The 16854-nt window shown below is 37.7% G+C and overlaps 1 protein-coding gene across 1 annotated transcript in view; it reads right to left on the reverse strand.

The window, feature by feature from the left end:
• Positions 1-301: 301 nt before the first annotated feature.
• The window catches only part of TRPC6 (transient receptor potential cation channel subfamily C member 6), a 126642-nt gene continuing 110089 nt past the window's right edge, over positions 302-16854 (reverse strand). The window contains exons 8-13 of the mRNA XM_062196915.1: positions 16340-16535; positions 15429-15632; positions 13370-13444; positions 2555-2638; positions 1108-1183; positions 302-620 (exon numbers count right to left, since the gene is read on the reverse strand). Coding sequence (XP_062052899.1) covers positions 469-620; positions 1108-1183; positions 2555-2638; positions 13370-13444; positions 15429-15632; positions 16340-16535 — 787 coding nt within the window. The 3' untranslated portion in view covers positions 302-468. The remainder of the gene's footprint in view (positions 621-1107; positions 1184-2554; positions 2639-13369; positions 13445-15428; positions 15633-16339; positions 16536-16854) is intronic.

Below are 16854 nucleotides of genomic sequence, written 5' to 3' on the forward strand. Positions count from 1 at the left end.
GTAACATAAATGTCAGCCCGTTTTGCACAGACAGCATCAATCTTACTTCTTTGGGGGCTAAGTAAGGCAGATGATGAGTAAACAGCATTCTTTAAATGGTCATAGGTTAGTTTTCTTTATGGTTCAAAATTAGAAGTCACCAGCGGGAAATTCACGTTAAACCACACAGGGAATTAACTAAGTCAATCCCTTGCCATCTCTGACCCATTCCCAGACAGATACTACATGACAATCACATCAACACAACAGTCATACCCAAGAAAGCAATTCACCAAACAAGCATAAGACAACTTTAGCCTGAACAAAAAAAGTTTAATCACTAAAATTTAGCTATTAAGGTTCCAGATGATAGGATAACCCAAACTTTTTCTTGTTTAAAAGTGGGCAATTGTATTTAAAAAAATAAATCAGCAAGTAATATGGCTTCAAGTGAACAAATAAATATAGATTGCTAAGGAAGTCTTTGCATTATCTATTGCTTTCCTCTTGATTTGGTTCCAAGGATAACTTCTCCCCAAGTTTTCTAATAAGTTCTGCTAGATCTTCTGTATTCTGAGACTTTTCTTCAAGGAGTTCATAGCGGAGGCTAGAGATGTCTTGCTTAATCTCCTTCAGTTCTCCTTTGGTAAACAAGAGTGATGAGAATTGTAAATATGCCATGCAGAGACAAGTGATTCTGGGACAAGATGAAATCAGTTCTAATTCCATGCATATCTGTATTTTAAATCATTACAAATGAAACCACATCCTAACGGAGTAGGTTTCTATCTTCCCTATTACCTATTTTGGTGAACAAAGAGATTAAAGCAAAATTATAACAAAGTGCTGCTAATGTGAACTAAAGGGAAATGGTAGTGACTGCCGCAGGAGTTGGGGTAGCAGCCCTTCGCCTTTCTCCAATCTCCCATAAAAATAGCTTTTGAGCTGGCAATTTATATTTGTCCCCAGTGTAGAGAAATAACCCATCTCTTTCTACTTTAACAGAATTGATGGTTAGTGAGCGCCTGCTCTGCACTTCTTCTTGAAGCTCCCTCTCACCACACCCAGCTGCTCAGCTCTCCCTCAATTCTGCATTGGATCCTGCGTCCTGGCATGGGCTCCACTCACCTTCATTCACTTCGTCGCTCTCCTTGTCTATCTGGGCTTTCAGGACATATCTCTTAATGAGCCTCTTCATTATTTTCTAGACAGAGAAAGGAGAAATCCATCTCAGTTTTTGAATATTCATGACCAATCACTCACTGGGAAGAAGTCTCCAAGTCTTCCCTTAGCTTTGGAAGGCGTGGCTATCAAAGTTAAGGTGATTCAGCTGGCAGCGAATGAACACTTCTAAGTTTTATTTTTCTTTTGAAAGCAGTTTTCACATCACCAGGGCTAATGACTCACAGCCACTTCTTGAGAAAGGAGTAGGTTTGGAACAAATATTGAATTTTTGGTGTCCATTGCTCTATCTTTTATTTTTAAAAGTATGAAAGCAAGATAAAACCATTTCATGGGGAAGGTTGAAAGGGTGCAGCACCACTTTTGGAAATGGGAAGTGAATCAAATATTACTGCCCCACTGAAAAATGTGGCCAATTTTGATTTTATGTGTGTTGTTATTTAGGAATGGTTAGTTTCTCTAGTGCCTGCATTTCTAACATGTAAATGTTGCTTTTACTATAATATGTGGGCTGTCCTGCTTGATTTCTATCAGTTCCCCTTTGAAAAGTAAGTAATTTTTATAAAAATTGGGAGACTCAGCTTGCATGCAGGAAGTCCTGGGTGGATATCCAGATAGGCCAACTCCAAAGTTAAGTGAACAATAAAACTCCATGTTCAATAACTTATCCTAAGGAAACAATTTTAGTACACATATTTGTGTTCACAGTAGTACTACTTATAGTAGCATGGGAAAAAACCATTCATTTTCCATTCAACAGCAGATTATTTTAATAAATTTTCATATGCTTATGTAAATAGAAATATTACACACCCATTGGAATTAGTAGGAACATAAATTTCTAGAGTGAAAAACATAGGCTTTAGTGAGTACTATGTAAATACTATTCCTGTTTGTATAATATATATTATACATTATATTACATTAAAATGTATGTAAAAATCAACACATACACACATGGAATCATCTGATAGAACAGTCACTAAAAGTAAGCAGTTTTTATTTCTCAGTGGTGGGATAGGAGATTATTTTTACTCTTCATGTTTTTTTGCAATGTAAGGTTTTTTTTTGTTTGTTTGTTTGCTTTTTTTTTTGACAGGCAGAGTGGATAGTAAGAGAGAGAGACAGAGAGAAAGCAATGTAAGGCTTTTTTAACAACAAATATGTAGACCTAAGCGTCATGATTCCAAAACTTTATGAATCCAGCACTTACAAAGTGCCTGGAACATGATAGTTACTAAATAAATATTTGCTTAGTTAATGCATTATTTTGATATTGAGAAATATCCTAATGCTTCTTTTTTAAAGAACATGATAATATTAATTTTAATATTAATTGATAATATTAATTTTACAAATAGCTAGCCTTATTCTTTTAAAAATTCAGGCTTACCTGATACTGTCTTGGAGGCTTATTGAAACTATTTAAATGGAAATCTTCTGAACTTCTTATACTTGGTTGGTTGTCATGGCCAAGCTATAATTAGAAAAGAATCAGAAATCGATTTTTTAAATTTTTAAGTAATGTGATACGATTGTTTATTTGTTATGTACCTGAACTCACAGCCTCATATATATATATATATATATATATATATATATATATATATATCATTCTATATGCATAGCACCATTTTAAATTGCTTAAAACTCTGTCTCCCAGGACAAGTCATTGGCACTGTAGGTGTGCCCATTGTCTCAAAGGCCTTTAGAGAATCCTGAGGAGCCTCTTAGACTTTGTGCTGTCAATCATGTTGTGATGAGAGTCATACTTTAACCCTCCCACAGAGTCGTCCATGGTAGAGGAGGAGGCAGGCACGCTGCAGAAGTGATGGTGGGGATCTCAGACATCCAGTGTGAGGGATCCCACTGCCTGATTAACAGTGCACTTGTAGGAGGGCCCACGGGCATTCCAGGAGGACACTGGGATGGCTGTCTTTTGTGACAGAACACAGCTGCTAAGAAAGCACTAATTTACCATTTGAATTTTAGGATCTGTATAGAATCTCATTTTGATGGCACCTTTCAAATATTACATTTGCCTGAATAGGCAAATAACAAAGAATTAAAGCAATATGAAATAATAGTGATAATATACCATATCAACATGTTAATAGGATGATTTAAAAACTCTTTAATTCATTTTCTAAAGGCAAAAATTGAATTTACAGAGAAATACATAAGAAGAACTGAACAAAACAGAGCAGCTCCAAATGTGAATGTTTAGATGCAAAATTATTGACCAGGAGGTAGGAGTAGGAAACTATGAGACTGTCTTCAAAGACACCCATTATATATATATTTCTCAATGAAATCTAAGTTGCTATAGGTAAAGCTTGGTGAGACATAAAATCCACTATGCTTTGATGCTCTAAGTGACCACATTCTCGGTTAAAACAGCTTTGCACACATTTGTCCATTGAACAAGTATGTATTGAGCGCCTTCTATAAGGAAGATGCTGGGCTGGGCTTTATGTTCACTGAAGAACATAAAAAGTTATGGTCTGGCTGAGTTATAATAACAGCATAAGTATGGCAAGGCTGATAGGATGCATAAAACCAATATATTAAGTTAGAAAATATTGTTTAGATGGCACCCTTTTCATGTAGCTATTTCTCTTTTTGTTTCAACTCCTCTAAAAGTATCAGCAAAGTGTTCATCTATTTTTACTCAGATGACTTAAAAATCCCTATGATAACATTATGCAATTCATCTAATTAATCAAGGAAAGTCAATTTAGGTTCTCTAAAAGAACTCTTGATGGGATCCCAAAGACAAACTACAACCTGTCTCTGCCATAATCTAACTCTGAAACATGAGGCGAGGTGCCTAACTTTTCCACTCTCTTCTGACAACAAAGGGAGTGGTCTACTGGACTTCTGTCATCCTTCAAGCCCTGCTAACATATGAATTTATGAAATGCATGGAAACTTCTATATGACGTTTTAGATAATATAATGGGACCCTTCACTTTCAAACTATGATTTACACCTTGGGCCATTATTGGATGTGAGGACTATGCTCAGGTTCATAAGCATCCTCCAGTTATGAGGAAGCGTGGAGGCTGAACACAGGTCATCATGACAGGGAAAGACTCAGAGAAAAGGGCCTTGGACTTATCTGCCTGCTACTCATGAACTCACACACTCATAACCTCATTCACCTAACGTCTCTTCCATTCAGTACAGGACATTAGTGCATCCAAAAGGTGTCTATGGAAATAGGAAGGTGAAGAATTAGGCTTCTTTGGGATTTTAAGGCAAATTTGTGGTCCTCAATGTGTGGATATGCCAATCATGCTAAGTTACTGCATTGAGTTCCACAACATACTACACCCATGGAGACAATACTCTTTTTTCGTTAAAGCCTAATAGTTTATTAATGTCACATAAACATTCTTTGATTTTCTTTTGTCCACCTGAAGGCTTTTGCATTGCCATTCCCAATTCTTAAAACACTCTTTTTCAGTCGCATATCCTGGTTAAATCACTCGATTCTCATCTTTTGGATTTTAGTTAAAAAACATGCCTTCCTCAGAGAGGTTTTCCCTGCTCACTCTATGAAAAGTTGACCTTGAGCAAGCTAGACCTTTTGGTCCCTTCATAACATACATAAAACTGACAATTAAGTTACTCTCTGGTTTGGTTACACATTTGTCGTCCACATTCTTCTAAAGCTATGGAAGGAAAGACTTTAATTCATCTTAGTGTTCCCTGTGCTAGGACTGGCAAATGGCAAATGCTCAAAAATTGTTGGCTAGTAAAATGAAGGAAGGAAGAATGTCACTAATGGACTTCACTTGGCTTCTGAACACCTTGCAGCACAAGACATACACCCCCTGGTTCACAGACCAGTTGGTGGTAAACACACATCTGAAACACGGGGAATTGGACGTAAGGTGTGAGGCAGATGCCTTAGGAACTTTAGAAGACAGTATGGTACAGAAGAAGTAACAATGTTTGGAAAGGTAGAGATGATATTGGTATTTGGGGCTGGATAACTCTTTAGGGTTCTGGGGAGAAGTACCCTATGCATTGCTTAGCCTCCCTGCATTCTTGCCCCCTGGCCACTAGATGCCAAAGCCGGCTTCCCATCCCTGCTGTTACAATCAAGTATGTCTCCAGATGTTATCAAATTCATCCTGGGGATGAGAGTGAAGGGCGAAACCAGCCTGGACTGGGAAATACTGGTACAGTTTCATGGTATATGACTAAGTAACTATAAATTCATTTGAATCATTTTTTATGTGACTACTTCTGCTCTAAATCAGAAATATAAAGTTAAGATTAAAATGTTTCTGCAAAAACATTTCTAGTCCGTTTCTAATATGTCATAGAAATTCAACAAGTACCTGTTTAAAAAAACTCAAATAATTCAGAGAAATAAATAGTACGAGGAATATAGCCAATGGTGTAAAGATGCATTATTGCCACTTGGTGGCAGAATATCCTAATATATCTTCATTTCCATTACAGCTACTAACCAAGTTTGAAGTCTGGATGATCACATCTGTGATACTTGCACAGATACAAGGGAATTCAATTCACAATATTAACAGTATTTCTGGATCTTGCAGACATGCGCAACTCCAGAGGGATGAGGAACGAGAAGTCTGTTACTAGAAGCAGGAAGGACTACATATAAGCTTTGTTCCTAACTGATGCATAGTATATACTCTCTCCAATGAAACACTGTCTATCCCTTTTTTATATGCCTTCCACACATTTTCTGCATTCTTTATGCTTGTTTTCTTTTTTATTTCCTAATAATTCCATTCAAAGTAGCATTTCTCATCTTGTAATTTATTGTAAGGTCAGAATGAGGAACACTAAATACTTTGTTATTCATTAAAAGGAACATGTGTACTAGAAACAGTACCAGTTTTATATGACCATGGTGAAGTCGTACATTTCCCACAAGCATAGTGATCCAAAGCCAGGAAGGTATAAGCAAAATATCCAATCATCAGGGAATGCAGTTATAAAATCAGGCCCTGTTGTGTAGTGCTTGTAAATCTCATGCTTTGGAATCATGAAGATATGGGCTTTAATTTTTTAATTTTTATTTTTTGACAGGCAGAGTTAGACAGTGATAGAGAGACAGAGAGAAAGGTCTTCCTTCCGTTGGTTCACTCCCCAAATGGCTGCTACGGCTAGCGCACTGCACCAATCCGAAGCCAGGAGCCAGGTGCTTCCTCCTGGTCTCCCATGCAGGTGCAGGGCCCAAGCACTTGGGCCATCCTACACTGCCTTCCTGGGCCACAGCAGAGAGCTGGACTGGAAGAGGAGCAACCAGGACAGAATCCGGCGCCCCAACCAGGACTAGAACCCCGGGTGCCAGCATCGCACTTAGCCAAGTGAGCTGCGGTGCTGGCCGAAGATATGGGCTTTAATTCTCTCTGTCACTTGTTTGAAATGGGACTTTGCATAAACTATCCTCAGGCTCCTTAAGTATGGAACAGGACACATGGTATCACCTCTAAGACCTAATACGAAGTTCAAAGAGATCAGGTCTATAAAACACAGAGCTTGACACATAGTAAGCATTCTACAATTTTCAATAGCTGTGATTGAACAAAAGGACATAATTCCCACTACTTAGATCTATTTTGTGTTAGCTTTAATCTAGTCAATTTCTTATGGAGATACTTTGCCAAATACTGTGTCTTAACAATGTGATCAAACCCATGACTGCATCATTCAGAAAATGCAATACTCAGTGAGTCCAAAGAAATATTTCCAGGCCGCACTGCCAGAGATTTTAACCCTGTAGATCTGGAGAAGAGGTTTGCAAATTGTACAAAACTACATGGGGATGGTACCCTGGTGAAAACTGAATCTGCTGGAGCCACTACTTCATGCGATTATTTCATCAGATGATTGAAGATATAGCGTTGGCCCTAAGTAATGGCTAAAAAATGTATTTTCTGGTTATATGACCAATTCTTAAAATTCTCAATAAACTGCAGAATAGACCTGTTCTATAGGTCAAGAAATCCTGCTCTGACACCAAAAACTTGAGATAAATTTACTCTGAAGCTTGAATAGAGCAGTTGTTCAAGAATCTATTTGGCATTTTCAGGTTAACACATGTAATAGTGCATGGCAGAGATAAACTTTTAATTTATGCTATTCTTCTAGACTGTATATCTGAAAATTTAATGCTAGCAAACACGAAAGTCAGGGACCTTCAGAGTTGAAAGACCTGATCAAAGATGATGAATAGATCTGCTTATATTGTTTTGAAAAGTATTTTTATATGCAGCTCATCTGACTGATTTCTATGGTATACTTAGGGCAGATGTGAAGGCAACATTTTTGCAGCTAACTACTTAGTTTAATTCTCCAGGGGTCAGAGAGAAGAGAGTAAAATAGCAACTGGGCCATCTCAGTGTAGACTTTATGAAAAAGGATGAGCAAAAGCCACATCAATTTGGTAAGAATGAGCCATGAGTTTTTCTTTATTAGTACATATCAAGACCAAACTTGTTCCAACAGGAGCCCATTTCAGTGACAATGGGCAAAAATAATTTGAAAAGTAAATGGTTGCCTCAAAAAAAATACTCCACATTTTTATCAGGAATACAGTTAATGTATCAAATAAAAACCAAGCTGTGTGAAAAGGGGATCAAGTTCTGTTCATCATAAGTTCACCTGGCAAGGGAAAATACATACTTATGTTGATTTTAGCCTTCAGGAATCAAATGTCAAGACAGAGTTAGAAGCATGAAATGTGTTCATGGTTGTACCTTGAAAGACAAGGGGGGATGGAGGAGAAGACAGAAAATGCCTCTAGACAGAGAGCCTGAGCTCACCTCTGATAGAGGGAAAGGTGAGAAGACTTTCTGAGAAAAGTCAGCCCGGTGGGGAGCCCTGGAGGAAACATCGCACATAGAGGAGCTCTGTGCCCAAGAGAAACGTCCGGGATCTCAACAGCACAGCAGCCAAGGCAAGGAAGCTTACGGGGTGTCCCAGCTACTGTAAGGCTATCTGTTGATAGGGCTCCTAGCAGCAGGTTCTCTCTTGAAAGAAGATATGAGCAGCACATCTCCATGGCTGCCACAATTTGCAGTTGCTTGAAGGAGTATTTAGATTGTTAAACTGACATGAGAATCAACACTTGATTCCATACTTCACGACTAGGATCCGACACCCCAGGCTTGGTATTTCTCCTGGAGTTTGTTTTAATCAAGGGTTAAAATATGTGCTATTGGGAAATATAAAATGATTCAAATCTCATTTAAAAGACACTTTACAGGTGATTAAAATCAATGCTACAGATTTTTTGAGAAATCACAAAGAAAATAGAATTATTTGATAAATACTGTAGTTTCTATAATAAAGCAAGCATTTTAACTCCCTTTGATTATTCTCGTGTCTCCAATGGTTTATTATCAAATATTTATCATACTTTTAGTACTAGTATTTTCTCATTAGAGAACCATAAGATTTAATTTAAATTGACCTATTTTGATAAAATGTTGAGTTACTTACAAATAAGTATCAAAAAGAATTAATTCTCTATAATAAGGGTATATCACATTTGTATAGGGTTTATAATTCACAAAATATCAATTTAATCTTCCCAACAATATGATGATATGAATCGAATAGCTTTTCAACCCTGTTTTATAGATGATGAAACTTAAGTTTGGAGAAATTAAATGACTTACTCATGGGGCAGAGATAAGATGAGATGCTAATCTTCTGAGTACTTAGTTCAGTGCTCTTACTATATCTATCCAAAAATAAAGTTTTGGCAAGGAAAGAGTGCAGTGAATACAAAATACAACTAAATATACTGAATTTCACATATAAGCAGACTTCAAAACATTCGGGGAAAATGGAGTTCAAAGATAAGTTCATTTTGGTACAAAAACAATTGAAATCCATGCATGTTTTTTTCATAACATCAATTTTCCATGAAGTTATGAAAACCCTTATAAGCTTCCTTTAAGCTTTATAATATTTATAATACATAGAGGAAAGTTAAACATTTAAGATGAACTACATCATTCCCAAAATTTTAGATCTTGTTAAAATACGATTAATTATACATTCCTTGGTACACATGTCGCAAGTGATTGGGATCAAGCAGTAAGTCACCAGGAATAGTTGGTCTCCATTCTGAATAAATCAAATACTAGGGAAGCTTTTGAAAAATGATTAAATCATTTCACTTTGCTCCAGGTTTGTTTTGCAATGTGTGCAGATGATTTAACTCATAAATAAAATACCTTATCAAAGTGATCTATCAAGTTATAAAATCTTTTGAGTTGCATACTTTTTGGAGACAGCTATCCATAGTCTGTAGATTACTATTTCCACTATTGTCCTCCCATCCACTCACACATTATTTCTTTCAACAGGCGTTTATGGGTAACAATGATATGAAAATATCAAAGATCAGAGTTGAACTAAGATATGGACTCTGTCCTCCAAGTTCCATACCTTGATCAGTTAGTTTGCTTCTCATTGGTCTACGGGTCGGTTAATAAACCATGACCAGGCCGGCGCCGTGGCTTAACAGGCTAATCCTCCGCCTTGTGGTGCCGGCACACCAGGTTCTAGTCCTGGTTGGGGCGCCAGATTCTATCCCAGTTGCCCCTCTTCCAGGCCAGCTCTCTGCTATGGCCCGGGAAGGCAGTGGAGGATGGCCCAAGTGCTTGAGCCCTGCACCCGCATGGGAGACCAGGAGAAGCACCTGGCTCCTGGCTTCAGATCAGCGAGATGCGCCGGCCACAGCGGCCATTGGAGGGTGAACCAACGGCAAAAAGGAATACCTTTCTCTCTGTCTCTCTCTCTCTCACTATCCACTCTGCCTGTCCAAAAAAATAAATAAATAAATAAATAAACCATGACCAATATTTCATCAAGGAAGAACCAAGAAGAAGAAATTGAAATGTAAGCAGCAAAATAAAATTCTAGGTAATGTTATTTCACTCACTTTAATGATTCTTTTGAGGCTGTAGTAACAACTGAGGCCTGAGAAGGCCATGCAATTTGTCTGAGTCCATAGTTGGAAAGTGGTGGGAAAATCACTGTGTGTGTGTGTGAGACAGAGAGAGAGAGAGAGAGAGAGAGAGAAAGAGTGGGAGAGGCAGAGAATTGCTGGCAAGTATACCCTACAAATACTAATTTTGTTACCTCTTTTCAATCAATGTAGGCTGATTTTCAAATTTGTGATGGCATTATGACTTTCTATCATCACTGTTACTATTTATATTAAATTATTTTTCTGGGTAACATCCATTTATAATTTTAACTGAATGCCATCTTTAATTTTCTGTGTCCATTCTTTCTCTAGGACTTTAGATATAGTTTCATTTCTCAGTCCTGATTGAATTAGCATCACTGCCAAACTGTGTCATTACATTTGTTCTTCCTGTTCTCTAGTAATAGTAATCAAATCACAAATAGCTATTATGTACCTACTATGGGCCAGATACTGTTGTAAGTATTTTATTATTAACTACTAATTTAATATTCAAAAAACTCTTGGATGTTAACAGGATTACTGTCTGCATTCTACAAATGATTAAGGTATCTTAGTGAGGCAACATTCTAAGAAGAACACACAGAGACACACATCATTATGACAGAAATTACTTACAGAATATTTGAACTTAATTGTTTGTGGTGGTTAACTGTTTTATTCATAACCCTCATCATGAGATGCAGGGTGGCAGACTTTTTATTTAAAAAGCTAGATAATAAATATTTTAGGCTTTTTAGGTAACACATATTATCTGTCACATAGTCTTATTTATTTTTTGACAACCCTTTAAAATGTTTTCAAAGACCAAAAATCCTTTAACTATCAACTGAACAAAAACAGGCTGAAGACCAAATATGGTCTAAGGGACATAGTTTGTTGATTCCCTACATTAGCTTCCTAACCACTATACTATCCTCTCTATAATGAAATCAACTCTGTAGATCTATTGTATGCAATATTTTCCATTTTTTAAAGTTTCCTTATCTGTAATATTTTATTTATTTATTTTTGTATTTATTTATTTATTTTTTTGCCAGGCAGAGTTAGACAGTGAGAGAGAGAGAGAGAGAGAGTTATAGACAGTGAGAGAGAGACAGAAAAAAAGGACTTCCTTCCATTGGTTCACTTCCCTTATGGCTGCTACAGCTGGCATGCTGTGCAGATCCGAAGCCAGGAGCCAGGTACTTCCTCCTGGTCTCCCACGCGGGTGCAGGGACCCAAGCACTTGGGCCATCCTCTGTTGCCTTCCTGGGCCACAACAGAGAGCTGGACTGGAAGAGGAGCAACCAGTACTAGTACCCGGGGTGCCGGCGCTGCTGGCAGAGGATTAGCCAAGTAAGCCACAGCACTGGCCTATCTGTAATATTTTAAAACACACTATAGATTCACCCGATATCATATAGGCAAGTCAAATTAAACTTGTATGAACAGAAAGATTCTGCCAATTTTCAACAACCCCAGTATAATGACTACCTCAGGAGACCAGGGATTATTTTCATTTTTGCCTTCTAACTATTTTATTTCAAGCCCATATTGCTGTGGTTGAGTCTGATTGTGGCAGGCCTTATAGAATTTACACATGAGCTACATGTGCTGCAGCCCTGCCTGCCTGGTTATTGTTCTCTGGAATTTCTTCACTCAACTTCATCAGTCTTTCTAGGGCTCATGGTTCAGGGTTTCCGTTATCCCAAACTGTTCAGATCGGAAATGGAGAATGGTTGACCTACTTGTGACAGAGATGGTTAGAAAGGAATTTTGGAGGTTAGAGATCAGAAAGGCCTTAAGATTGTTGGGAGAGGAAAAGTACTCAGCTTAAAAAACAAAACAGAGTGGACTCCCGCCTTAGCATTGGTTTCCCATGAGTAGGAGGTGCAGGTAGCATGGTTCTGGCCGCCAGGACAGAATAAAAGAGCTTATTGAGTGATGCTTCTAAGGACAGATTCAGGTAGCATGCCTTACTTTTCCTTTGTCCTTATCCCTCATTCATGCTTGGAAATGGGTGTAAAGGCAGGAAGTGAAGCTTTTATCTTGCATCTAATTGTCATGAAAAACCCTGGTATCATAGAGACTTACCCTTAACAGTCTCACACTGCACTCACACTCTAGTGATTTAAATGAGAAGAAAAAAAAAAAACTATCTTGTTAAAAAATCCCATGTTTGGGTTTTTTATTGTGTGTCACGGAGTACAATGCCTTCCTGATACATCAGCCTTCTCCTAATTCAGCTTCGTATCATTGCTCCTCAGCAATAAGCATTATTTCTGTTTATTGATTTATTATGAGAGAGGCAGAAAGACAGAGATATAGCAGATGGACAGACGGACAGACCTCCCATCTGCTGATTCATTTCTCAAATGCTCAGGAGCTGGGAATTCAATCCAGGTCTCCCATGTGGGTGGTGGCAGCCCGACTGCACAGGCCACCGCCAGCTGCATCCCAGAGTGTATATCAGCAGGAAGGAGAGTCAGGGCTCAAACCCGAATCACTCCGATATGGGATGTGGGCATCTTCATCGCTGAGATAAATGCCCATTAGCCACAAACATTTATTATGCTCTTACTGTATGCATCCTATGAGAAAGGAAACCAGTGTTCATTATGAACTATGACAACCACAAGAGTTGTTATAGTCTTAGAAGTGCATTTTGTGATGGCTACTTGATTACTGACAAACATGGAGACACTCCTGTCTATGTGTGCTTTCCACCCAAGGGGCAGAAAGTTAAGTGAATTTTCTCTTCTTTTTGAAAGTCAGGAAGACAGAGAGAAACAGACAGACAGACACACAAAGATATCACCCCATTCACTGGTCCACTGTCCACTGTCCTACAACAGCTCCAAAGCCAGGAGCTGGGAACCCAATTCATATCTTCCATATGGGTGGCAGGAATCTAACTACTTGAGTCATCACTATTGCTTCCCAAAGTGTGCAACTGCAGGAAACTGGGATTGGGATAGAGCCAGAACTTGGACGAAGGCAATCCAAAAAGATGCAGGGGTCCCGATGGTATCATAACATATATCTTAAGTATATACATAATTCTTTTTTGCTAATTGAACATAGGGCTTATTTTCAATTCTCAACAGATTATTAAAATAAATTATTTAATTGGCATTTTATTTCTTCAAGTGACTTCTGAACATTTGTCTCTTTTCCTCAAAAGATAAGCCTGATCACACGCATGATTTCATGTCTTCAAATAAATCTTACCTGTTTTTTGTCAAGTGATAATTTTGAGAGGTCTTCATCACTTCCTAAAATTCCAAGTTTCTTTTCTTCATTTCTCTATTAAAAATAAATAGTAAAATGAGTACAAATGCATTGCCAATTTTACTCTTCATTCCATACTGTAAGAGCCATCTAGTCTAATTCCCAATGAGTTTCTTAGAGATTTATTTATTAATTTGAAAGGCAGAGTGACAGAGAGGGAGATTCAGAGAGAGAGAGAGAGAGAGAAAGAGAGAGAGAGAGAGAGAGAGAGAGAGAGAGAGAGAGAGAGAGAGAGACTTCCATCTGCTGCTTTATTCCCCAGTTGGCCACATGTCCGGGCCAGGTTTAAGCTAGGAGCCAAGAACTCCATCCTGGTTTCCCACATGGGTGGCAGGGGTCCATATACTTGGACATTTTCTGGGGCCTTTACAAAGCATAGCAGAGAACTAGAACAGAAATGGAGCAGCCAGGACTGGAACCAGCATTCCAGTATGGGAATGGCTTAACCCATTGTACCACAATGCTTCTCCTTTCCTGCAACCCTCAGCAAGTTCCAGTGAAGGAAATAAATGCCCTTTGACAAGAGCTTGGAGTTTCCTTTGGTTGCTGAACTCTCTCATGTGGCAGTGCTCCTCAGACTTGGAAACTATACACTTAGTGACATTAAGTTTGGGAAATTTTTGCCACTCAACCTGCTGAGTTTTGTAAGTCATCCATCAAAGGAATATCATAGACTATTTTTCCAAAATTCCTACACAGAAATTAATAATGACTACATGTAAACGGGGCCTTGGAATTCTCAAAGCATTTTTATATATTTATTTAATTTTATCTTCACAATATAGATATAATTTGTATTTCATATGAGAGTTAAAAAAAACTAGAACTCAGTTTGTTGCTTACTTGGGAATTCCAACTAGTAAGTGGCCAAGAGAACAGGAATTAGAATATCTTTCCCTTTTATAAATGATAGAATCATATTATTGCAAGTAATCTTTATAGTCATTTGACCTGATTGGCCATCCAATATAGGAAGATCTATAAATCACCAAATGTGAATCTTCTGGAATTTATTGATTTCCAGCAACGATGGAGAGCTAACTACCTTCTATGACAGTCCTCTGTTCCATTAGCAGATCTTATTGTTATAAGTTTGTTGTCACTTAAAACTCCAATTTAGCTTTTTACAACTTTTGCCTATTGCTTCTCTGCCTATTTTGGAATGGACCAAAAAATAAGTGTACCCCCTAACCAAAAGTGGGGGTTATAAAGATATTCTTTGTAACTTTCAAACTTCCTTTTTCATAAGAAACAGTCTGCTCGTGCAATTCTCCCTCGTATTATACTATATCCATCTCTTTCTCCATCCTGTGCTTCCTCCTTTGGATGCACCTTGTATCTCAATGTTCCTCCTGGGTGTAGCATCTGCACCCAGCAAAGGTTTTTGCAGAGAAAGGCCTTGCCCCCTTCCCCAGATACACACATCATCTCACATGTGCTTTCAACATATTTTACCATATTATGACCATGCTTTCCCCTCAGATAGGAAATGTGTCTTTTTATGGTTTCTTGAGCTTGCATTGCTCAATAATTATTGTTTCTAACTAATATTCTTAGCTCTCTTTCTGGGCTACTTGGCTGCCAAGCATGATCCTCCACATTGTGTGTGAGCAATTGATTTCTGAAATTTTCAGTGTAGAATTTAAGAGTCTGCCTAACTGCCACCAGTCATAGTCAGCTGCTGATGCTTTACCTAGGTCTGTATGTTGTGAGTGAAATGAAGAATATTTAGACCCAAGAACAAAAATGTGTCCTAAATTAGCTTTCAACATTCACTGTATATCATGTGTTATATTAGTGAATATTTCTTATAGTGTTCAAATAAGAAATATCCAATATGCTCATGGTAATAGACCCACAACTAGGGACTTGCTGAGGTGGGAATGCATTGGGCTGTGGACGTGTCATCCTGGACTGTTTCTTCTTAAAGTGGTATGGCCACGTGTTGCAATAGTCATAGCATTCAATAATATGATGATACATTATCAAGCCAAAATACCTTGTTCATCTCTGCATCCTCCTGGAAACCTTTTTTATGACTCTGGAACAGTTCAGATATCCATTTTTTAAGCTTCAGTAAGAGATAAAACAGGGACTTTGGACTTGGCACCAGGTTGAAGGGAACAGGAAGTGTTCTCCCCTCTTCAAAGTAGGAAAACCAAAGTTTGGCCCTCGCAAATTTCCACTCAACATCAGCATCATCCTGTACAGATACACATGCAGTTCAGCAAGGACATGCACAGACGTAACTACTGAGGTGCTTCTAACATCGTTTGCTTAGACAAGAAGCACTGGGTCTAACAACTACACTCCTGGACCCCCAAAGACTGCTCTAAGGTTTTCCAAAATGTTAATGTTCCACACACTGGCTCTTTCTTAAATCTGTCTAAAATTTTATGAAACTTGCCAAACTATAAATCTCAAAACTTGCATATATTTATAGATGTATTTAAACATATAAATGTATTTCCTACATTCTTAAAAAATAGTATGAAAAATTATTCTTTCATTGTACAATAGAGTACTCATGAATTCAAGATATAGGCCAAGATTTCTGGAATAAAAAGTTATGTTGTCACATTCAAATTGAAAAGGAGTTGATTTTGAACATCACTTAACTGGACTCAGATAACAGCAATATTTTTTTGAGTAAAATATAAATTCATGTTGATACTGTATTTCTAAAGTTGTTGACATTTCTGCTCCTTCTGCCTTATTGTCTCACCACATCCCATTGGTTCTGTTTTTGGAAGCAGAGTTGAAATTTTCTAGATCATTGGTCAAACAAATGATAAAATAGGGAAAGAATAAAGGAGGATGGCAGTCCATACTTTCATCCCATTGCTGACTTGGCCCGTGGAACAGTTATAACATGTGGGCACAGACCATAAAAGTGTAGAGAGATCATACCTCAATTTCCTGGAATGAACTGTTGATCATTGCAATTAACATATTTAGCAAAACAATGACCATCGTAACATTATAGACTCCATAAAGAACATAACCGATGTTTTCAATGAATTTGTGATTACAGTTGATCACCACTGATTTCACCTCAGAAAGTCCAAATATAGCCCAAAACAGTGTCTTAAAACTTTCCTCAACTCTGGAGAAAAAGAAAAGAAGTATGAAAGTGCATAAATAAACAACAGTTGCAAATAATGAACCTGATTTAGCCTCTGCAAATTACTAGGTGTTAATAAGCAAATTCTTTACTCTATAAGCCTCCATTCTCTTTTCTGTAAAATGGATACAATAATATTTATTGTTAGGGTTGTTGCAAGGATGAGGTTACATTATGCATCCAGGTACCTAGCGCAATACTTGGTGCATAGTTAGCACTCAGTACTCTATCAACTTTATAACCACAGGTATATTTAACATTTAAATAGTCAATAGCTTTGGCAATGGAAATGATAATGTGT

Source organism: Lepus europaeus, chromosome 7, assembly GCF_033115175.1.
Source record: "Lepus europaeus isolate LE1 chromosome 7, mLepTim1.pri, whole genome shotgun sequence".
NCBI classification, from domain to species: Eukaryota; Metazoa; Chordata; class Mammalia; order Lagomorpha; family Leporidae; genus Lepus; species Lepus europaeus.